This window comes from Centropristis striata, chromosome 1, assembly GCF_030273125.1.
Source record: "Centropristis striata isolate RG_2023a ecotype Rhode Island chromosome 1, C.striata_1.0, whole genome shotgun sequence".
Lineage (NCBI taxonomy): Eukaryota > Metazoa > Chordata > Actinopteri > Perciformes > Serranidae > Centropristis > Centropristis striata.
The window spans coordinates 2,253,067-2,278,681 of record NC_081517.1 but is presented as its reverse complement, the minus strand read 5'-3'; the positions used below and the strand labels follow the sequence as shown (position 1 = coordinate 2,278,681).

At 35.9% G+C, this 25,615-nt stretch overlaps 1 protein-coding gene across 1 annotated transcript in view; it reads left to right on the top strand.

Annotated features, from left to right (window-relative positions):
- jupa (junction plakoglobin a) overlaps window positions 1–25,615 on the top strand; it is a 53,383-nt gene that overhangs the window by 8,795 nt on the left and 18,973 nt on the right. The window contains exons 2-8 of the mRNA XM_059350484.1: window positions 15,852–15,902; window positions 17,580–17,738; window positions 18,874–19,121; window positions 20,184–20,422; window positions 21,299–21,500; window positions 23,003–23,147; window positions 24,240–24,343. Coding sequence (XP_059206467.1) covers window positions 15,890–15,902; window positions 17,580–17,738; window positions 18,874–19,121; window positions 20,184–20,422; window positions 21,299–21,500; window positions 23,003–23,147; window positions 24,240–24,343 — 1,110 coding nt within the window. The 5' untranslated portion in view covers window positions 15,852–15,889. The remainder of the gene's footprint in view (window positions 1–15,851; window positions 15,903–17,579; window positions 17,739–18,873; window positions 19,122–20,183; window positions 20,423–21,298; window positions 21,501–23,002; window positions 23,148–24,239; window positions 24,344–25,615) is intronic.

The window sequence follows — 25,615 nt, the reverse complement described above, 5'->3', positions numbered from 1 at the left end:
CATATCGTGATGAGTGAAAATCTCATAACTCTGTGTTTGATTGTTTTCTTTGCTTCACTGCCTTTGAAGGATTTCATGTTCTCTCGGGTTGAGAAAAAGTTGTGCAACCCTGGGGCCTGTGCATACTTTACCAAACACTGGATAAACTGAAAAATGCATGGGTGTTTGAGACCGTCAAGGCTGTTACTCCTTTGTCTTTTGGTTCTTAAAAAGTTTAACTTTTGGAGGCTTTTCAAATCAAATCAAATCAAATCAAATAGTCTTTATTGTCATTATATAGTTCACTATACAATGAAATTGAAAGTGCCACTGCATAAGGTGCATAGTTATGACAATCATAACACAAAAACAACATGAGTAAAAACATTTAAAAGAATACCGAGCTAAAGAAGGACAACAACAAGGACATGTGATGTAATAAATAAGTATAAAAATAAATAAATGGCTACTTAAAATGCTATAATTTATACATGAGGTAAAACAATGAAACAGCAGTATGTAAGACAAATGTCTGTCAGAATAAGTCAATTACTTTTTTAGAAATGCTGGATTTAACTCTTAAAATCAGTTGATTTAACCCTATAAAGCCTGAACCATTAAATAATTGGCAGAAAATTCTTCTTTTTTTTTAAACTGGAGTGTTTATTGAACCTGCTGACAGATAATTTAAAAAAAATCCAAAAACAATAGGGACATATGATTCTAATTTGTATCATATTTGATACATCAGTTCTTTTTGTGCAATTTGTTGCTCACAGTTTGTTTTTCTTGAACTAACAAAAACATATAAAACCCAACATTTTTAACCTTTTTAAGGCTTTACTTTCTTTTAACATTTTCCTCAAACATGCAAAATATTTTTTTCCATATAACACAACATCATACATCTGCTGATATGAAGTTTTCACGCAGCAATGACTGATCCACCAGTGGAACCTGCATATAAATTTTGCTATATCTGGTATTTTTGTGCAATTTGTTGCTCAGTTTTTTTTTCTTCAACACATGTATACATCAGGTTTTTCAGGAAAATAATATCACACTGATGATGTATAGGTCTCAAAAACTTGTGTATCAAATATGATACACTTGGCTTTATAGGGTTAAGGTTTCTTTTGTTTCCGTTGTGGTTTTCTTGTATTCTTTAGGGTCCCTTTAGACTTTTGCTCTGCTCTCCAAATCGCCCCCCCCCTCCCCTCCTCCTGCTCCCTCGTGCCTCTAATCTCCCTGAAAAATTAATCATCTGTCACATCGCCTCAGTGCTCAGCCGCACACCGATGCGTAGCAGTGGCAGTTCAAGAAAAAAAAAAAAAAAAAATCCCTCCCCGTCAGGCCTATAAACAGAGCTTTGGTTGGATGCAGCCACCAAACTTGGCCGGTGAACACACAGAGCCATCTTGATGTGCTTCAGCCTTTTTGGTTGCATCCAGTGGGGGACACTTGAGACCCGGTTTCCTTTTCAGTGTGACAGCAGTCAATGGGACAATGCAGCTACTCTTTTCCTCTCTACCCCAAACAAAGTAACACAGAGGCTCTCTGTATCAGCGTATCAGAGACTTTAGTTCATCCTCTTCCTTCCTACCGACGACCAAACAACATGGAGAGAGACACATCCTGCTCACTGTAGCTCCTAAAAAACACTTTACCCAACTATTTGGAGAATGTTTCCTATTTTAATCCATTATTTTAAATTCTAAATGAGTCAGAAAATGTTCATCATTTTGTGATATTAATTTTGTAAAATTAATATCAATTACTCCCTCCCCCTCCCTTTGCTGGAATCAGTCATATATAAAAAATGATAATAATAATAATAAAAAAATAAAAAAATAATAAAAAATAAAAACATAATAATAATAGATAAATAATAATAGTAATAATAATAATAATAGTAATATATATTTTTTTTAATATAACGAATATAAATAAATAGTAAAAATAACAGTAATTACACAAGCAATTTAGTTAATTACTACAGATAAGAAATATGTGGGAAAAAAAATAAAAAATAAAGAAAAAAGAGTTGTACCTCTCCTCTTTACATAATGAAATATTCAAGACCCAAACATAAACAAAAAGGGTAAAAAGTCATTATTAAGTCATTATTTGAGAAAGTTTTTCTTTCTAATGACTTGCAAGATCTTTTTGCTTTTCTTTTTTGTTTTCCACATAGACTTCCAGATAGTTTTCACATCTTTATGATGTATTTATTGTTCTCCTGATAGGAAAAAGACAATCTTTGGACGTACTTCTGTCCCTCCCACAGCGTCTGATATGTGATGGACATTTTGGTGAACTTTGTTGCTTTTGTTGTGCGTCTTGCAAATGAGTTTATTGTCACACAGGGGAGGGGTACACCCCTTTTCACTCTATCCCTCCTTCTTTATCAGCTTTGTGTAATCTGATCCTGCTCTGCTCTCGGGCACCTCCTCCTCCGAGACGGCTCACATTTCCTTTAATTCACAGCGAGATCCCACAGGGAGTAAACAACCACACACCAGTTTTACAGTCACCATGCTGCATCTTCTGGCTTAATTCAACTCATTAGAGTAGCTGCAGTGAATCAACTGACAGATCTAGGGCCATTATCCATTCTGCTGCTTATTTTATTCATTGGCATGCGGACTGTGGTTGACTTTGTGTTGCTGGGAATGTTTCCAGATCAGGCAAAAGAAAAAGTGGAGCTGGCTGTGCTGCATCTGCCACATTTATACAGATTCAGTTTGTGTGTTGCTCAAGTGCACACCCGCTGTATCTCATTGTCTGTTCTTTCTCTGTGGGCTCTTGGCATGCTGGCGTTGCTATGGTCTGGATTTTATCAACCGCCTGTTACAGTCAATTGACGAATGCTCTTGCTCAAAATGTGTTCTTCCTGAACTAAGTGCATGATTTGCTCCAGCCTGCAGGATTCTGTCACCATAGTTTTGCATCTAGAAGGTACAGCTTCTCCTTAATAAACTTCCCCTTTTCTGACCAGACAGGCCAGCAGCTTGTGAGTCAGATAATGGTGACCACCACTTCCTGTCACCCACCACAATAAATCCATTAGCTGTGCACCACTTCACATCCTCTCTTATTGATTTATAACAAACAGCTATCCAGTTAGCCCCTGCTGCCTCCATTACAGGGCCATAACAGCCATTGTTGGGCCAGTGGGGGATCAGGGACCAAGGTTATTATAGTTAACGAAAACTAACGAAATAACGAAAACTAAAATTGAAAACACATTTTCGTTAACTGAAATAAAAATAAAAACGAGAGTTTTTAAAAAAACGATAACTAACTGAAACTGTATTTTGCCGTTACAAAACTAACTAAAACTAACTAAAATTATAGTGAAAATGTCCTTAGTTTTCGTCTTTGTCAACTTTTTTCATACGTAAACCTTTTTGGTTGATGTGAAATCAATTTCATCTATCTGGTTTTATGACTTAATAAACTTATTGGGGTTGAGATGGATCAGACAAAGGAAATAAAGGAAACATTTATTGTGACCTTTTTGAATCTGGCACCCAACAAATACCCCATTACAAAAAACTAAAACTAACACTAAAACTAATAAAAACTAAACTAAAAGTAAGCATTTTCCAAAAAAATAAAACTAATCAAAACTAGCAAACCCACTCTAAAAACTAATTAAAACTAACTGAATTTGAAAACAAAAATGAAAAATCCAAAACTATTATAACCTTGCCAGGGACGTGCGGTTTTTGGGGGGACCTGGGAGGTTTGGTGGGCGTGTTAAGCTGGATCCCATTGGGGGCAGCTGGACCCCGACTCTGTGGAGACGAAATGCAAAGAGCGCCGTGTTAAACGCTGCAGGCTCAGCTGGCTGCACTGGCTATTTACTGTGTCAGGAGGATTGGGCTGTGTGAGTGCAGGGTGTTGTGTTAAAGTCATCTGGGAACCAGTTTACGCTCAGAGGAGTGTGTGTTGCATGTCAGGGGACATATGTGTGGAGGGGTGTGTGTGTGTGTGTGTGTGTGTGCGTGGGCGGCCTATATGTCTGTGCAGATGGTGCAGGAAGCTTTACAGATGTGTGGCAACATAATCTGCTTTATTTGCATGTCAGTCTAAACATGACATCAGCAAGCCTGTTAGAAATCACAGAGCACCACATGAGCTTTCTACAAACAAATCTGTAATTTTCTGACAACCAGTAGACTGTAGTTTCCCTAAACAAAAGATTATTTAGTACTATTTTTTTGTGCAATCTAGTCTACTTAGAATATTTGCATGTCAGTCTAAACATGACATCAGCAAGCCTGTTAGAAATCACAGACCACCACATGAGGTTTCTATAAACAAATCTGTAATTTTCTGACAACCAAGAGACTTCCCTAAACAAGAGATAAGCACTATTTTTTTTGTGCAATCTAGTCTACTTTGAATATTTGCATGTAAACTGTAATTAAAAATGTATAAAGTATCACAAAACATGTTATTGCGATACTCAGGCGTATTAATATTTTCTATTATTAGTGAGCTTAATAGCTGGGTAACACTTTACAATAACCACCTAAGTAATGTTTATAGCTGGTTTATAAACCAATTATTAACCATTTACAAAGTGCTGTACATATTTAATCTTTAAATGTTTTCAACCAATTTCTTAAAGGTCTATGAATAATTTCAAAATCATTAACATACTTAATATGGTGTTAAAATATGTTATAATGAGAGCAAATAAAACTATTAATTATAATTTATTGGTTTGTTAATGGTAAAGTAACTATAAACTTACATTAATATACCATCTATTTGCCATTTAAAAATTATGTAGTTAGTTAAACATTAATAAATTATGTATTTACCATTCTAAGTGGCTTTTATACAGTTAATAAATGATGATTAAACATTAATAAACTATCTGTTTACCATTTATAAATGATGGTTATTGTGTTACCAATAGCTGCTGTTGGGTGGATTTTGCTATCACTGAACAGAGCTAGGCTAGCAGTTTCCCTCTGTTTCCAGTCTTTATGCTAAGCTAAGCTAAGCTAATTTGCTGCTGGCTCTAGGTCAGGGCTGCATTAGCCGTGACACAATTTACATTTTCACACGCTCTCGTGACATGCGTGTATTTTCTCACACAGTGGAAAACAAATGTGTAACTACTAACGTCACGGTGCGAAAAGAGGACACGGATGTTGAACAGAAAGACAAAACAAGACAAGACGAGACGCCTATAAATTAAATGTATTATTATTATTTTTAAGACAAGACGAGACAAGACTGACTCTTGTGCGTGTATTCATATGATTGTGTAACAACCAAAACTGAAGAAATAACTTAGAAGTGGATGCTCACATTATTAAGAATTGAGTGACTCATGTCAGACTAACAGTATTTGTACTTGGAGCCAAAATGTACAAAGAAAAACTCCCGTTTCTAACAATTTATATATCAAGTCAAAGCGCCAGTAAAGGAGCCCTAATTGGATAAAACAGTTTCCATGATAGTTTGAAAGGGTTTCTGCTCAAATCATATTGCAAAATCCTAATTTTTAAACTCCAATGAATTTAATCAATGTTTTCCTTTTGAAGTTTTTGCTGAATTTTAATGTTATTCTGTTGCTCTCACTATGAACATCAGAAGTAATTTCACCATCTCGCTCAAAACTAAATTGAAAAGTTGGCAGCCCGGCTCTGGGTTCATATTTAACTGAATGAGATCAATCTTCTCATCTAACTCCTTTAGAATAAAGTAAATAATTATATTTTCCCAAAATGTCAAACTATGCCTTTGCACTTCTACTTTTCCCAGTGGTGGAAAAAGTATTCAGATCCCTTACTGAAGTAAAAGTACTAATACAACACTGTGAAATTACTCCACTACAAGTAAAAGTCCTGCATTCAAAACTTACTGAAGTAAAAGTACAGAAGTATCAGCATCAAAATGTACTTAAAGTATCAAAAGTAAAAGTACTCATTATGCAGAATGAACCCACTCAGATTGTTTCATATATTCTAAAAATATATTGTTGGATTATTATTTTTGATGCATTTATGTACAGACTGCTTTAATTTTCCCAAGGTAGGGCTCATTTTAACAACTTAATATACTCTTATGATGTTCAATTTAAAACATGTTAGCAAACATTTCATATTAATTATGTTTTTATGTTAAATCTTTAACTGATATGTTTTAAGATGCTGCCGTGTTGTTAGTTATGTTTTTTGTTGGTTTTGATTTGTTTTAACTTTTATTCTTTTTTTTTTCTTGTATACCAAAAAAGCATATAAAACTATGATTGCTTTGTGTGAAACATGTATTCTAACCAATGTGAATTTGACAATAAAAAGAATATTAAAAAAAAAAAAATCTTGAACTGAAAAGTAACTAAAACTGGCAGCTAAATATAGTGGAGTAAAAAGTACAATATTTGCCTCAAAATGTAGTGAAGTAGAAGTATAAAGTAACATAAAATGGAAATACTCAAAGTACAAATATCTCAAAATTGTACTTAAGTACAGTACTTGAGTAAATGTACTTAGTTACATTCCACCACTGACTTTTCCACAGCTTTACCTTCTTCTTAACCCATTGAAGCCTGGAAAGTGGATATGTTTTGTAGTATTTGTATAAGCTCTCAAATACTTTTTTAATTTCATTTCTATCTGCTACAGAGGCTGAAAAATCTATTATTTAGTAGAAGCGTTGACACTTCTGTTGAATTTCCAGAAAAACTTCAGGTTTTAGGGGCTGATTTTAAAATCGCCCAGAGGTTTTACAGGAAGTTTTAGGCTTCAATGGGTTAAAAGAAGGAATTGTTTACTCATAAGACAGTAACTTTGGATTATATCCATATGATTTGTCTATATTAGAGAGCTCTTATTAGCTTCAGATATATTTTTTAAAGTTTATATTTCTATCCCCATCTCAACAAGCATACTCAACTCAACTCAACTTTATTTGTAAAGCACTTTAAAACAACCACAGCCGCAACAAAGTGCTGTACATAAACAAACAGAACAAGAGACAATAAAATAAATAAAACAGGAATAAACACTAAAATACATAGATTCATTGCTTTTTAAAACAATATAAAAAACAAGATTCTGGAGAACCTAATGGATGTCTAATGGACCGACTTCTTTTAAAAAAAAAAGCAGTTGGTAGGCTGGATTATTATGTGATCTGTGTTTTATAACCTGTACAGTACCTTTTAATAAATAAATGTACTACCATTACCACCAGATAAAAAACAAACCAGAGGTTTTACAGGCGTTTCAGGCGTCAATGGGTTAAGCAGGCATGTGAAAGCCCAGCAGAGCACACAGCAAAGCCTGGTGACATGTTATTTACACCCCTGCCTGCCAAACAGGCATGAGGCCGAATAACAAATCACTGCAAACTCTGTAACGTATGTTAGGAGCCACTGGAATAGGACCAGAGTACATCTCCAGCCCCCTGGGCCTCTCTCCTGACCTGATTCATTCCTGCTGGGATAGAAAAAGGAGCCAGCAAAGTTACAAACCTGGAATGTTTTTAATATCGTACCACAGTTAGAACTGCATAACTTGGTAATTATTGTGTTGATTTATTGTGTAGAATAAAATGTCAGGATTTTTCAGTTTAGCCCCTCCAGCAATTAGGTGTATTCAGCCTCACCCAGATCCCTCATACACCCATACGCACACACACACACACACTGCTGCCACACCCTTGTTGAGAGCTTGTCACTGCTGGGGAGACACTCCCTGTCTGACACGCCTGTGGGGGGGCAGAATACTAAACCTGTTCTCATTATTGAGAACATGGTTACTCATCCTTTGTCACAGTCGCTATATCCTCATAGTATCTGTTTTTCTTCAGTCATGTGTGAGTCAGTGAGAAGCTTAGAAACAGAGGTGGAAGAAGTATTCAGATCCTTTACTTAAGTAAAAGTACTAATACTACTCTGTGAAATGACTCCACTACAAGTAAAAGTCCTGCATTCAAACCTTTCTGAAGTAAAAGTACAGAAGTATCAGCATCAAAATGTACTTAAAGTATCAAAAGTAAAAGTACTCGTTATGCAGAATGGACCCACTCAGATTGTTTCATATTTTCTAAAAATATATTGTTGGATTATTATTTTTGATGCATTTATGTACGGACCGCTTTAATTTTCCCAAGGTAGGGCTCATTTTTACTACTTAATATACTCTTAAGATGTTCAATTTAAAACATGTTAGCAAACATTTCATATTAATTATGTTTTTATGTTAAATCTTGAACTGAAAAGTAACTAAAACTGGCAGCTAAATATAGTGGAGTAAAAAGTACAATATTTGCCTCAAAATGTAGTGAAGTAGAAGTATAAAGTAACATAAAATGGAAATACTCAAGTAAAGTACAAATAAGAAGTATTCAGATCCTTTACTTAAGTAAAAGTACTAATACTACTCTGTGAAATGACTCCACTACAAGTAAAAGTCCTGCATTCAAACCTTTCTGAAGTAAAAGTACAAAAGTATCAGCATCAAAATGTACTTAAAGTATCAAAAGTAAAAGTACTCGTTATGCAGAATGACCCCACTCAGATTCTTTGATATATTCTAAATATACTATAACATTATTTGCATTGATGCATTTATGTAAGAAGTGTTTTCATTTTGAAAAGACAGGGCTCATTTAATAACTTAATATAGCGGTCTGTACATAAATGCATCAAAAATAATAACCCAACAATATATTTTTAGAATATATGAAACAATCTGAGTGGGTCCATTCTGCATAATGAGTACTTTTACTTTTGATACTTTAACCCATTGAAGCCTGGAAAGCGGATACGTCGTTTTGTAGTATTTGTATACGCTCTCAAATACTTTTTGAATTTAATTTCTATCTGCTACAGAGGCTGAAAAATCTATTATTTAGTAGGAAGAGTTGACACTTCTGTTGAATTTCCAGAAAAACTTCAGGTTTTAGGGGCTGATTTTAAAATCGCCCAGAGGTTTTACAGGAAGTTTTAGGCGTCAATGGGTTAAGTGCATTTTGATGCTGATACTTCTGTACTTTTACTTCAGTAAGTTTTGAATGCAGGACTTTTACTTGTAGTGGAGTAATTTCACAGTGTTATATTAGTACTTTTACTGCAGTAAGGGATCTGAATACTTTTTCCACCACTGTACTGGACAGATTGAATCCACTACGTTAGTGTGGAATGTCACACCAGCGTACTGCTGAACAGAATCCATCGCAGCTATTCTGTCGCAACTCTGCCTTTCACTGATTCACATTCCTGGTTTTACTGAGCAGGGAAGAACCCCGCTAAAGTTATCCACAGAGGCTGTTGCCTAACAGGATAGTGGGAAGTAATGTGAGAGTTTTTTTTCTTGAGTAAAATGTGTGGCTTCCATGTTTCTGCTTGCTTGTTTGTGTGGGTGGATGGTGGTGAAGACGGTGATGGAGCAAGGTACAGTGAGAGTGAAAAGATGCATCATTCATTAACTGGAAGAGAGCAAAGTCCAGTCAGAAGCATATAATACAACCAACTGCACCGAACAATGGGGGAGGCAACAGCAGATAAGCCACAATACTCTGTGTTACTACCACCATCATATAAAATAAGAGTTTCTTTTTTTGTTGAGCTTTTAGTTTAGTTATTTTTTGCTTTAGTTTGTAGTTGCTGCATAGTATTTTAAATAAAAACTTAAATAATAATAATAATAATAATAAATCTTATGTTGGTTGTTAATTATATGTACATATTGAGATTGAAAGCAATACCCTCCACATTTCTTTTTCTTTTTTTCTCTTTGTTTTCTTTATAACTTAGCCCTACTTTTTATGTTCTCAATGGGTGTGTGTGTGTAGGTGTGTATGTGTGTGCATGTGCGTGTCGGTGGGTGTGCGCGCGAGTGTGTGTGTGTGTGTGTGTGTGTGTTTATGTATAGATATATGAATGTATTTTCTCTTCTACTTAATCTCTTTTTCTATTTTTTTATTATTGGTAATAGTATTTAGAATTTGTTATATGTATTGGATTATCCCTGTGTGTGTGTGTGTGTGTGGGGGGGGTGTATGGGGAAATAATCGAAAAAGACTTGTAAACTATACAAACAAAAGTCAAAGAAAATGTGTTTGAATGTCCTTTGAAATAAAAAGATTTAACAAAAAACAAACAAAAAAAAAAACTTAGATTGCACCAGTCTTTTTTCAACTGTGGGGAAGAAAATTAGGAGAAAACCCAAGAGAGGAACCAGACTTATCAGCAAACAAACTAACCCAGCTTCAAACATCAGATGGGTCAGCGGATAAAAAACCCCCACTGTACAGTGCCTGAGCTGAGTTTCGGTTACCTAGGCGATACGCGGGGCGTGTCGCAGCATTGCAACAGTTGGCTGAACCCGTTGCCTCGCCCAGGAAAACAAAGACTACACAAACACTGTCCCTGATTTACAGAGAACAGGAAAGTTCTGTGTGGACATGGTGTACGAGCTGCTTGAAACACAAAAAAGTCATGTGGGTTTTGTTTTATATCAGCTGTATCTGCGCCTCCAGCACTGGATCAGTTTTTCGATTTTTTTCTAAAGCTTCTAGAATACACAGATTGATCAGTGGTTAGATAACGAGTGGGTGCTTACCATCTTGACAAACAGGCCCTCATGCTTGTGTTTAAAAAAGAGGCCACGCCTTAGTTAGAACTGTAGGAGTACACAAGCAGAGTTTCTGCCTGGTGAGTCAGTGTTTTTAGATGTACGGTAGCAAGTAGCTGCAAGCACAGACAGTCCTCAGAGACCTGGTCCTGCAGGATCTGGTGCCAGACTGACAGCTCGCTGCTGTTCCCTGTTAAGGTGAGAGTGAGATAGACGAACATGTTGGGACCTTTACGAGATCATCAAGTTCAGGTTAACATATTTCAATTCACCAGAAAAACATGCAGGGACTTGCATGTTAGTTATTTGCCTATTAACCCATTGAGACCTGAAAAACCGCTGGGCGATTTTAAAATAAGCAGAGGTGGAAAAAGTATTCAGATCTCTTACTTAAGTAAAAGTACTAATACCACACTGTGAAATTACTCCACTACAAGTAAAAGTCCTGCATTCAAAATGTACTTAAGTGAAAGTACAAAAGTATCAGCATCAAAATGTACTTAAAGTATCAAAAGTAAAAGTACTTGTTATGCAGAATGGAGCCACTTATATTGTTTTATATATTCCAAATATCATATTATATTATTATTATTGATGCATTTATGTATACAGCATTTTAATTTTCTCAAGGTAGGGCTCATATTGACTATTTGATATTCTGTTATGAGGTTTATTTAAAAAAGTGTCTAATCACCTAAATTTATTGTTTTTTTTATGTTAAACCTCGAGTGAAAAGTAACTAAAGCTGTCAGCTAAATGTAGTGGAGTAAAAAGTACAATGTTTGCCTCAAAATGTAGTGAAGTAGAAGTATAAAGTGACATAAAATGAAAATACTCAAGTAAAGTACAAGTACCTCAAAATTGTACTTAAGTACAGTACTTGAGTAAAAGTACTTAGTTACTTTCCACCACTGAAAATAAGCCTCTAATTTTCTGGAGATTCTGGAAAAATTCTGGGGGAAAAAGTGTCAACTCTTCCTACTAAATCAGGGGTGTCAAACTCTGGCCCGCGAGGCAATACCAAATTATTATATTATTATTGTAAATTAATGACATTGATGTGTTTTTTATTTGAAATTTGATTTTGCATGTCTGCACTATTTAGTTATATATTGTATGTTTATAAGCGTTGCTGGCTCCATATTTAATGTTAAAGCAAAACATGTTTGGTATATATTATAAGGTTTATTTGTTCAATGTTGGCCCGCGATTTTATTCAAGTTTTAAATTTTGGCCCATTGTGTATTTGAGTTTGACACCCCTGTACTAAATAATAGATTTTTCAGCCTCTGTAGCAGATAGAAATGATAATCAAAAAGTATTTGAGAGCTTATACAAATACTACAAAACGACGTATCCGCTTTCCAGGCTTCAATGGGTTAAGTGCCACACAGAGAGGAAACTAATGAGCAACATGCAGCCCTCCTTCTTCATTATAATCTCTAATATAAAACAATACACAGCCCCCCTGCAGAAGTGACAACGATACACACAAAACTGCACACGAGTAAACACACACAGTGCGCTGCCTGGGGGAGAAACAGTGGGCGGGGTCGGCTGAGGGACTGAAACGCAACACGACACGTCCTTATGCAAAGCCAGAGGGCAAAAAGAAGAGGGAGTGGTGCTTTACATCATCAACAGGCCCAGTGTAAGAGACAAAGCAGCTCAGCTTTGTACAAATGCCTTGTCTTCAAACCCATTGCTCAACTCTAATTACCCTACATCTCTGTGCAGAACATCTTTTGCTCAAACTGCCTTTTCAATAAAAGGGACAAAATTATGGAACTCACTGCCAGACTACTTGAAATGTATCTCTACATTTGTTGCATTTAAAAAAACAAACAAAAGTGTGGCTACTTCAGCAACAATCTTGCTCTCATACTTAGTTTTTTACTATTTAGTTTTAATATTTAGCTTGTATTCTCTCTGTATTATTATTATTATTATTATTATGCTGTTGTTTTATGCTTGTATTTTTAATAATGTTAATCTGTATTATTATTTTTGATCAAAAGCCCTACTAGGGACAAGTGTCGTGAATTAGCTTTGGCTAAAAACACTATGATGCATACATCAGATAAACTGTCAAGATTGTCTATGTTTTTGTATCTGTCCCTATTCAAATAAACCTTAAATAAATACATTGTAACTAAGTACATTTACTCAAGTACTGTACTTAAGTACAATTTTGAGATATTTGTACACTACTTGAGTATTTCCATTTTATGTTACTTTATACTTCTACTTCACTACATTTTGAGGCAAATATTGTACTTTTTACTCCACTATATTTAGCTGCCAGTTTTAGTTACTTTTCAGTTCAAGATTTTTTTTATTTTTTATATTCTTTTTATTGACAAATTCACATTGGTTAGAATACATGTTTCACACAAAGCAATCATAGTTTTATATGCTTTTTTTGGTATACAAGAAAAAAAAGAATAAAAGTTAAAACAAATCAAAACCAACAACAAACAAACCGACAAAAAACAAAACTAACAACAACACGGCAGCATCTTAAAACATATCAGTTCAAGATTTAACATAAAAACATAATTAATCAGTGTAAGGCAGAGAGACAAAGCAGCTCCGCTTTGTACAAATGCCTTTTCTTCAAACCCATTGCTCAACTCTAATTACCCTACATTGCTGTGCTAGTGTGGATCTGATTGTAAGTGCAGGTAAAGATGATAATTTAAGGGTTTATGACTCATTTTGAGCCAACACAGAAGATTGACATGAGTCTTTTTTGCCCCGACTTGTTTTATTACTAGTGAAGACGGAAAATAAGTGGCAACTCTCATTGCATGGAATTATGTTGTAAGCTATAACCAGCTGTCACGGCAATGTTTCCCTCTTTTTTTTATGTGTGTTTAAGCCTCTGTTTGTTGACTTGTCGTGTGCAGCGCCTGCAGAAACCAGCAACCACACTCCTAAATGTATAGTACAGACACACAGAAACACAATGCACAATCTTGTCGGTAAATCTGCAAACACTTGTAACCAGGACAGTGAATGCATTGTACAGGCAGCTATTATGAATGCAGATTTTTCTGTGATTAAGAGAATTTCTCTGGTGAGTGACGTTCAGGCTGCAGAAATGTGGAGACCGTAAACATGCAAGATCAGACAGCGAGGGGTTATTTTGGTTCCTCATAAGAAGGAATTCCAGAAGAATAGTCTATATTTAAGTCTGCATTTTAACATTCGTATATGAGATGAGGATAATGGGCCTCATTCACTAATATGTGTGCAGAAATGTTGCTTACTTTGTGCACAAAATAAGTGTGTATGGAGATTTACGGTCAGATTCATGACATGGCACAAGCCAATTTAGTTTTTTTTTTTTTTTAGTGAGTTAGAATCCTAAATGGACAGGCATGTGCTTGTTGCAATCACCAAACTGACACACTCCAATTTCCCTTTATAGGCAAATACATTTGCCTTGAGGATCATCAACATGGAGATAGTGTTGAAGTCGTTATAACTCAACTGAACTTTATTTGTAAAGCACTTTAAAACAACCACAGCCGCAACAAAGTGCTGTACATAAACAAACAGAACAAGAGACAATAAAATAAATAAAACAGGAATAAACACTAAAATAAATAGATTCATTGCTTTTTAAAAAACAATTTAAAAAACAATAAAGAAAAGCAAAACATAAAACACTAAAAACAAGAGCAGAGTCTCATGCGTGGTTAAAAACCAAGGAATAAAAATAGGTTTTAAGATGAGTTTTAAAAATATATGTAATAAATATATAAATAAATTATGTTATAAGGAGGTGAAGTATGCGGAAAAAAAGTCTGACATTCACACGTACAGACCGATTACTGTGAGATACAGTCAGATGTCTGAGAGAATGGAATACCAGAGGAAATGTAGCGAGAAGAATGATTTGTATTGTGATGTCGGAGGTGGAGAACAAACTTGCACCAACAAGTCGCATGGAAGTTACGCAATGTGGAGCTCTGTTCCAATAAAACTACCTCAGTGAGTCAGATGACTAGAAACCTTCTTAACGAGAGCCAGAAGACAAGTCAGTCTTACTGATAAGAGTATTTGAAATAAACCCTCAAACGGGAGAAAAAGGGGCGATGCAAGAGAGGTATAAAATAAGGAGAGTAGTGGAAAAAGGTTTCGTTTTACTTCACATTTATTCTACTGTAAAAAAAAGATTCAAAATCACATTTTATGTTGGACTAAAGGACTAAAAAAAGACACAAAATGACAAAAAAAGACACCAAAAGACACACAATTACTAAAAAAAAGACACAAAATGACCAAAAAAAGACACAAAATGACTTACAAAGACATGAAAAGAATTCAAAAATGGACAAAATAGCCCAAGACTCCATAGAGTTAAGTTGTTAACCCATTTCTTGTTCCCTGAAAAAGGCCTACTTGTATAATTCTGAAATGTACATTATTTTCCAGTTTTGGTTAAGCTTACCTTTTTTTATTTACCTCTGGCAGTTCACCACTTACCTTTGTACCCTTTCAAGCTGTTCATTTGACTTGAACTGCTTGAATTTCAATAAAAAACTAGAAAAATTGGGGTGTTCTAAAATTTTGACCGGTAGTGTATGTCTCTATAAGTATGGGAATATTTTACTACTGTTGGAAAATTGTACAGCACATGTAAAATGTCAATATGTGGAATCAATAAAAAAGATAATTAAAAAAAAAAAAAAAAGAGTATTTGAAATAAGACAGAAAATGCCGGCAACTAGGCTTTTACTTTAGTTTAAGAGGTTTAGTGTCTTACAAGGAGCATGCTCACTGTTTCTCTACACACACACACACACACACACACACACACACACACACTCCCTCCCTCAGTGCAGGCGAAACCTGACGAGCAGGTTCCTGATTGCCATGCGTCAGCAGCAGGCTGCTTCTCCCACGGCTGTACTGGGCGGAGGCCCGGGGTCAAAGGTCACTCAGACCGGCTCGCATTCCTGACTTACAGCTGTCTCTCTGCCCGCCTCGCCCTCCCTCCCCCTCGAGGCTCTGCGTTGTCATTTTCAGGTCAGGGTGCAGGCTGAGACGCGGGGGGGGGGGGGGGTCATCTGGTGAACTGTCAGACTCTGGTTGCATATAAAAAATCCTGATTGACTGTGTTGTGTGAGGGAGCAGACACCTGGCTGGAATATTAATTAATGGATGAAGAGAGGCAGGCGTGTATCTCCGTTTATCATCATTATAGCAGAAGACAAGTTGGAAATATTAATTTAGGCTTTCTTTTTTTTATTTCAGGTTTGCTCCATCGTTGTTTTTGGTAACCAGAGGCAGGGATGGCATTGCAAAGTAAGTATTTGAAACATTTTTCATGTGTTTTTATCCTTTTTTTATTTCCTCGTTCTACATTTCTGCAAAGTTGATATAATACAGTGGTTTTATGTTGATTTCTGTTTTAGCTTGTGCATTTTCAAGTCCACTTTTGTATTTATCGCCTCATTTTACAGGAGAATGTTTCTTTGATCATGACCTTTTCTACTATCCAGCTATTATTTCCTCGTTCTACATTGCAAATTCAACTTTTCCTCTACGAGAAACCTGCCACTATCAGTTTAACCCTTTATCAGGCAAAAAACTATATTTGGTAACTTCAGGTAATATTTCGAGAAAAAAGTTGCAAATTTATTAGATTAAAGTGGCAAATCTACAAGAAAAAAAGTCGCAGATTTAAGAGATTTAAAGTGGCAAATCTGTGCGAAAAAAGTTGCAGATTTACGAGAAAAAAAGTGGGGGAAATAGCAAGTTTCTACAAAGTTGATAGTGGTTTTAGCTGGTGCATTTTCAAGTCCACTTTTGTATTTATCGCCTCATTTTACAGGAGAATGTTTCTTTGATCATGACCTTTTCTACTTCCAGCGATTGTTTTTGTACTGAGGTCACTTCCTTAATACATTCAACAACTGAAGGTTACTTCTGTAAAAGACTTCCCTTTTATAGGGCATGGAACTAAAACACTGGTCCACCGGGGATTTTCTTTTTCATTATTCCTCAAAATGTTCAGTCCATTTTTATGTTAAAAAACACTTTAAAACATAAAGATTGGGACAAAGTTGCTAAACCGGCACTAATTGAAGAGCTATTGATTAAAGTACAAACAAAAAAATGGGATAAGAAATTAATAAGTTGTTACCAAATATTCCTGAGCATGAATTTGAATAATACTGCACAGGTGAAGGAGAGATGGGAAATTGAAATGAATGCCAACATATCACATGATATGTTGGAGGAAATTTGTACTGAAGTACATTCGGTAACTAATTCAAATGTATGGAGAGAATTTAAATGGAAGGTGGTCATGAGGTTCTTCCGGACACCTGAAATTACAGCTAAATTTAGCACTACGCATTCAAATAAGTGTTTGAGAAACTGTGGCCCACACATTGGCAATCAGACCCACATACTATGGCTATGCCCAAAACTGAAAGCATTCTGGAAGGAAGTGTTTGAAACAGTTAATAAAATATTTGGTGGAAATATTACTATGGATCCAATGGTGGCCCTACTAGGTCTATTACCAAAAGGCATTGAAGGAAGAGCCAAAAAATATCTTTTACAGATATTACTAGCAACAGCAATTAAATGCATTACAGTAAGGTGGTTGAAGCCTGATCCCCCAACATATAGTATGTGGTCTGAAAAAATAAAGGAAATATATCAAATGGAACAAATAACATACTCCTTAAGACTTCAAAAACATATATTCACTAAAAGGTGGAGCCCTGCTATGGGTATACTGATATCATTTTATTTCTTTTATTCCATTTTTATTTATATTTTTCTTTGTCATTATAGTCTCTGTATTTTTTTTTGATGTACCATAAGTGTTACCATGTGTATGAAACAGCAGATATGTCGAATGTGATTCTGTACACGATTGTGAATGAAACTTAAATAAAAACTAAGTTTTAAAAAAAAAAAAAAAAAACACTTCTGATGTCCCATAATTCCTGTGTTTTTGCTTGTCAGTGGGTGAGCCCGATGGCATGGTGAGGGTGGCAGAGTGGAAGCAGACGATGTACAGCACCGACTCGGGCATCCAGTCTGGAGCCACCACCGTCAGAAGTGACGACGATGATTTCACCTCCAAACACTACACCATGACCACCACCGTCACATCAGAGCCCAGTAAGGAAACAACCAACACTGGAGACCAGGGGTGTCAAACTCAAATACACAGTGGGACAAAACTTAAAACTTGGACAAACTCACGGGCCAACATTGATATTTATTGAAAACAATGACCTAAAAAAGTTCAAACGAAATGGAACAAGCAAAGCTTGATATAACTTCATATAGCAAACATGCAAAATCATATATCAAATAAAACAAACACAGACAGACAGACAGACAGACTTTATTTATCCCAAGCTGGGAAATTACAGTGTAGCAGCAGCAGAATAAATATGAATATACAGTATAAAAAGTATAAAAATAAAAATGTTGGTGCTATGAAACAAATAAGGTGCAATGAACAGAGTGCATAAAGAACACATAAAGTGCATATATGGCATAATGGCATTCATTTCTTAAATAAAATTTAAATAAAAATCGTATGTCCCTTTATTTTATATGCGGCCTTCTTTAAATTTAAATTTAACAGTAATCTTTTTCCACAGGCTAAAAATAAATGTGAGAATAAAATAACAATAATAAACCAAATGACTAATAATAATATCCTTCAATGAATGTGCAACCATTCAAGCCTTGGACTAGCAAGAAAAAGTGCATAAAGACACTTTAATTGTTGCTCAGTTTGCTCCACACTGATCTACTGTGTTCAAGCCAAAACACCAGCAGAGCATTCTGGGATTTGTAGTATTATTTGCGCTGTATAATACCTGCGGGCCAGCTCTGGTTGTCAAGTCAAGTCAAAGTTTATTTATAGAGCACATTTAAAAACAACCTCAGTTGACCAAAGTGCTGTACAGTTTTTAAAATAGAATAAATCATACACAACTGGGTATAAATAAAAACAATAAAAAGAATAAAATACTAAAAACAGTAAAACAATAAAAATAAAATAGAATAAAATAGTAATAAAAACTCAATCCAAAACAGAGTTAGAGATAAAAAAAGACAAATAAAAAAAATTTGTCAAATTGTCATTTGGTATTTCCTCGCGGGCCAAATATAATTATACTGCAGGTCAAATTTGGCCCACGATCCAGAGTTTGACACCTCTGCTGTTGACTTTCTCTATTCTTTTTTATTTTTTATTTAACATGTGCTCAGTAGAATCATCATCTCTCTTCCTCCGTAGACGTGGACGACCATCTGACCAGAGCGCAGCGTGTTCGGCTGGCGATGTTCCCAGAGACGCTGGAGGGCGGCGCCACCATCACGTCCACCCAGACCGACCCGTCCCAGATGACCAACGTCCAGAAGCTGGCCGAGCCGTCCCAGATGCTGAAGACCGCCATCATCCACCTGATCAACTACCAGGATGACGCCGAGCTCGCCACGCGCGCCGTGCCGGAGCTCACCAAGCTGCTCAACGATGAAGACCAGGTGAGGAACGCAGTGTTTTATTCAATGTCATTGTAAAGTGAATATTTTGTGTTTTAGAACCGTTGTTGGGACAAATATAAAGCCTTAATGATTAACTCCAGCATCTCCAATAACACCATCCATTGCAGAAATGGCATTGAAACCAGGCAGTATGAAGTGTGTTTTAAAAAAAAATGCATTCAAAGTCCCTGAAAAGCAACTTTTCTCTGAAGCAAATCTGTAACAAACCGCTTCCTGAGAACAACATTAAGGCGTTGAGTGTTGGCATTAAAATAAACGGAAAAAGATAAAAATTGAAGGTTGGTGAGTGCAGTCGTATGCTCTTATGTTGCTGATCTCAGCAAAGGGCACAAAGATTACATATCCCACGATACAAATCCAGAGACGAGGGTCTTTGAGTAGCAGTGGTGGAAAGTAACTAAGTACATTTACTCAAGTACTGTACTTAAGTACAATTTTGAGGTACTTGTACTTTACTTGAGTGTTTCTATTTTCTGTAAATGTATACTTCTACTCCACTACATTTAGAGGCAAATATTGTACTTTTTACTCCACTACATTTAGCTGACAGCTTTAGTTACTTTACAGGTTGAGATTTAACATAAAACATATAATCAATTTAAGGTGATTATTTTTAATTTTTAATTTTATTACATTTTATAACAGTATATTAAGTACTTAAATGAGCCATATCTTTACAAAATTAAAACCCTGCTTACATAAAATCATCAATACAAATGATGTAATAAGGTATTTAGAATATATAAAACAATCTGAGTGGGTCCATTCGGCATAAAAAGTATTTTTACTTTTGATACTTTAAGTACATTTTGATGCTAATACTTTTGTACTTTTACTTAAGTAAGTTTTGAATGCAGGACTTGTACTTGTAGTGGAGTAATTTCATAGTGTTGTGTTAGTACTTTTACTTAAGTACGGGATCTGAATACTTCTTCCACCACTGTTGAGTAGCTTCTTGTTGTAATCGCTGAAGAAGACGTAGCCGAGCTTCTTGTTGTGTATCGTCCACCAGTAAAAAATGAACTCTTCTTCTCTGATCAGGTGGTGGTCAGCAAGGCAGCACAGATCGTTAACCAGCTGACACGCAAAGAGGCGTCGCGGCGTGCGATGATGCAGTCGCCTCAGATGGTGGCGGCGGTGGTGCGGGCGATGCAGAACACCAGCGACATGGAGACGGCTCGGGCCACGGCCAGCATCCTCCACAACCTGTCCCACCAGAGAGAGGGCCTGCTCTCCATCTTCAAGTCTGGAGGCATCCCCGCTCTGGTCCGCATGCTCAGGTACTCCCGCACAAAGACTTTAGTCCTTTACTGTTTGCATATGTTGGGAAAATGTGGTCTCTCTCATATTGAAGGTACACTGTAAAACTTTTTACTGTAAAATTACAGTAAATTACATTTACATTTAGTCATTTAGCAGACGCTTTTATCCAAAGCGACTTACAGGTTGGTAACTTCAGGTAATATTTTGAGAAAAAAGTTGCAAATTTACTAGATTAAAGTGGCAAATCTACAAGAAAAAAAGTTGCAGATTTAAGAGATTTAAAGTGGAAAATCTGCGTGAAAAAAGCAACTTTTTTCTCCCAGATTCACCACTTTCACCCTTAATAGTACACTCATTGAAATACTTGCAAATTCCAATAATAATAATAAATATTACATACTGCCAGAATGTGTACAAAAAAAAAACATACGAAAATAATATTTTGAGAAAAAAGTTAACGAGATAAAAGTGTCAAATCTACGAGAAAAAAATCCGCAGATTTATGAAATTTAAAGTGGTGAATCTGGGAGAAAAAAGTTGTTTTGTTCCCACTTTTTTCTCGTAAATCTGTGACTTTTTTCGTGCATATTTGCCATTTTAAATCTCTTAAATCTGCGACTTTTTTTCTTGTATATTTGCCACTTTAATCTAGTAAATTTGCAACTTTTTTCTTTGCCTGATAAAGGGTTAAGCACAATATCTGGTCTGTGTTGTCTGGATTTACTCTAGAAGAAGTAGATCCAAATCAATAAGTAAACAGAACAACAGCTTTCAATCACTCAGTACATCTCGAGTGGTTTTGTATCTATCAGTGAGGACGTTTTCTTTCAATGTATGACAACTGGATATGCCATTTCTTTCTTTCTTCATCATTCCCACGTTCCTCTCCTCAGCTCTCCGATGGAGTCTGTGCTTTTCTACGCCATCACCACGCTCCACAACCTGCTGCTGCACCAGGAAGGAGCCAAGATGGCCGTCCGTCTGGCCGACGGCCTGCAGAAGATGGTTCCCCTGCTGAAGAAGAGCAACCCCAAGTTCCTGGCAATCACCACAGACTGTCTGCAGCTGCTGTCCTACGGCAACCAGGAGAGCAAGGTGTGTGTGTGTGTGTGTGTGTGTGTGTAATAAACGGCTGGAACACTTGATACCAGCCAAGTTTTGTAATTTAAGACTGTTGAAGTTGTGCTTGTGCGTGCATGTGTTTTGTTTTGGGTGTGGCGTGTGAACAGAGCTCCTCAGGTGCAGGACGGGTGTGGTCAATTGTTCACTCGTCAAACGAGTGAAGATTTAATGGTGTTTATTCAGCCTCGTTAGAAGATTGCACGTTGTAATCTGTAAGAAGTTCTTTACAAAAAGGATCCTGAGTTTGAAAAACTGATTTCATTCCATCTTCACGTTGTGTACTTTGGTGCTACCTGGTTGCTTGGGTACACGTGCAACGTTAAGTTTTGGCTCGTATTAAAGGTTATGTAACTGCTGTTCTTGGATTGGAACATTAGTCAATTATAACTTAACGCATAAATCAAATGTCAGATTGACTTTACGAATAGTTTCATCATGTTGAGAATGTCAGGCAAACATTTAGCTTAGTAGTATCAGGTGATGCAGTACAATGTCAGTTGTAATTAGCATTAAACAATATAGGTGTAAGTAATTTAATTATTTTATTTAGCAAATGAGGCTGTTTGTTTGTCTAAATCAGTAGTTCTCAACCTTTTTGAGTTGCGACCCCCAATTTAACATGCATGTTGTCCGCGACCCCCGAATCTCACACGAAGTTCAGATCACCCAAAAAAGAAACAAAATGACCAAAAAAAGGAAACAAAATGACCAAAAAAGACACAAATTGACCACAAAATGATAAAAAAAGACACAAAATGACCAGAAAAGACACAAAATTACCAAAAAAGACACAAAATGACCCAAAAGAAGAAACAAAATTACCAAAAAAAGACACAAATGACTAAAAAAGACACAAAATTACCAAAAAAAGGAAACAAAATGACCAAAAAAGACACAAAATGACCAAAAAGGACACAAAATGACCAAAGAAAGACACAAAATGACCCAAAAGAAGAAACAAAATGATCAAAAAAAGACACAAAAAAGACACAAAATGACCCAAAAGAAGAAACAAAATGATCAAAAAAAGACACAAAATGACCAAAAAGGACACAAAATGACCAAAGAAAGACACAAAATGACCCAAAAGAAGAAACAAAATGATCAAAAAAAGACACAAAAAAAGACACAAAATGACCAAAAAAGACACAAAATGACCAAAAAAAAGACATTAAGTGACCAAAAAGAGTAAAACACATGAACACTTTAACACAGTGGAGACAGAGCTGACTTCCAAAATGATTTGGCGACCCCCAGAAATCATCTCGCGACCCCAATTGGGGTCCCAACCCCAAGGTTGAGAATAGCTGACTTAGTGCATTAGTTCACACTGTGAATCAAATCCACCTTAAATGTCAATATGACAACTTTGATCATTCTGTTGCATGGCATATTCTCCAGTGATGATTTCAATCTTCAAGCACTTAAAAAGATAATAATGAAAATCCATCTCCTTCCTCCCCTCCGTCTCCCAGCTGATCATCCTGTCCAACGGGGGTCCTGAGGGTCTCGTTCACATCATGAGAAACTACAACTATGAGAAGCTGCTGTGGACCACAAGCCGTGTGCTCAAAGTCCTCTCTGTGTGCCCCAGCAACAAGCCCGCCATTGTAGAAGCCGGTATGTAATATATGTTTTGTGTGTGTGTGTGTGTGTGTGTGTGTGTGTGTGTGTGTGTGTGTGTGTGTGTGTGTGTGTGTGTGTGTGTGTGTGTGTGTGTGTGTGTGTGTGTGTGTGTGTGTGTGTGTGTGTGTGTGTGTGTGTGTGTGTGTGTGTGTGTGTGTGTGTGTGTGTGTGTGTGTGTGTGTGTGTGTGTGTGTGTGTGTGTGTGTGTGTGTGTGTGTGTGTGTGTGTGTGTGTGTGTGTGTGTGTGTGTGTGTGTGTGTGTGTGTGTGTGTGTGTGTACACAAGGCTATAATAGTTTTGGATTTTTCATTAGTTTTAGTTTTAATTTCGTTGTGAATTTTTGTTTTCAAATTCAGTTAGTTTTAGTTAGTTTTTAGAGTGAGTTTTGTAGTTTTAGTTTAGTTTTTATTTTTTGAAAATGCTTAGTTTTAGTTTAGTTTTAGTGTTAGAAGAAACGAAATTACCAAAAAAAGACACAAAATGACCAAAAAAAGACACAAAATTACCAAAAAAGTTTTAGTTTTAGTTTTTTTGTAATGGGCTATGTGTTGGGTGCCAGATTCAAAGTGGTCATAATAAATTTTGCCTTTATTTCCTTTGGTTTATCATCTCAGCCCCAATAAGGTTATTAACTGTTTTGTATTTTGGTTCTAGTGTAAACATCCCAGTCTCAGTAAACATATTCACCATGTGTTGCATGTTCAAATAGAAACACTGAATTATGAATGAAAAAAGTTCACAAAAATTAAAACTAAGGACATTTCCACTATAATTTTAGTTAGTTTTGTAACCACAAAATACAGTTTCAGTTAGTTATCGTTTTTTTAAAAACTCTAGTTTTTATTTTTATTTCAGTTAATGAAAATGTTTTTTCAATTCTAGTTTTCGTTAGTTTTTGTTAACTATAATAACCTTGGTGTGTGCAAGGTAGTCATACAGGTGTGTCAACCTGTTTTTGGTACCTGAGCTGTGGTTAATGGCTTCTTGTAAGCCTCAGTGCAACATGACAGCATGATCACTGAGAGCTGAGTGATGTGAGTGATGTGAGTGATGTGAGTGATCGGAGTATGTGTTGTGCTCCTGCAGGTGGGATGCAGGCTCTGGGGAAACACCTGTCGGGCTCCAGCCAGCGCCTGATGCAGAACTGTCTGTGGACGCTCAGGAACCTGTCTGACGCCGCCACCAAGCAGGTCTGCACCTCACTTTTCTCCTCTTCTTTTTTTTAACATTTATTTTTATTGAGCGCTGATAGTACAGGACATGTACAAAAATACATTAGAGTACAAAACATTCACAAAAGAAAACTTTGGACCAATGCTTACATCATTTTTTGTTTTTTGTATGAATGACCCCCCCCCCCCCAAAAAAAAAAAGAAAACAACAAACAAAACCCAAAACAAAACATGTAGGACACTGTATTCACTGCAATAACAATAATACTTACACTTATAGTAAGAAAAAACAATACAAAAAAAACTAAAAACAACCTATGCTCACCATTGCTGATGTCGTGTACTACACACCTCTTCTTCTTTTTTTTTTTTCTTTTTTTTTACTTTATTTTTTCAAGTTTTCACACACACATACCATGCATTGAACTATTAAGTGACTAAAATGGCATTACAATAGATACACTCGTTGCCAATAGCGGTATGCAAAAGAGACATTAAAAATAATAACTTAATTTACTGGGAGTAACCGTCCTGAAGCAGGTGACTAAAGCATGGAAACAATCAAATACACCAAAATTAAGAGCATGGGAATTAACAGCAGAACAAAGTTTAGAGATGGAAAGACTAACTTTTAGAAATAGGGAACAAATATATATTTGGAATAAGTTATACTGTAAAGAAAGGCTGGTTAAAAACAGTGGAAATATTTAAACAAATTAAGGAGGTGAACTAAATGATCCCAACACTAACACTCACATGCATACACACACAGATTCATGAACACGCATACATGCACCACCCCTTATTTTCTCATTATATTATTATTATCTTTTTTTTTTGTGTGTTTTATTAGTTTGTTGTTTATTACTTTTCTTAGAGATCCTCATTTGGGGAATACCAGTTAGCCTTGTATATATGTTTGTCTGTTTCCCCTATGTTTTGTTATTTACTTTATGAATATATACCTTGAAAAAAAGGTGGAAAAAAATTACTCAATATGTTTGTGACAGTAAGAAGCCTTGCAATAAAGTATTAAAAAAAATAATAATAATAACAACAGCAGAAGAAAGAACAAGAACAGGGAGGTATGAATAAATTAATACAGGCTATGATAGCGTTGTTGCTACAATCATTTAACATAAAAAAGAAAGAAAAAAACTATCGTGTCGATTTTTACATATCGAACGATAAGTCATTATAGTAATTATCGTGACAGGCCTAATGTAAATCATTTTCTGGTAATTGGACACATGAAGAGTCTCTCTGACCTGGTCCTCTTCCTGCCTCCAG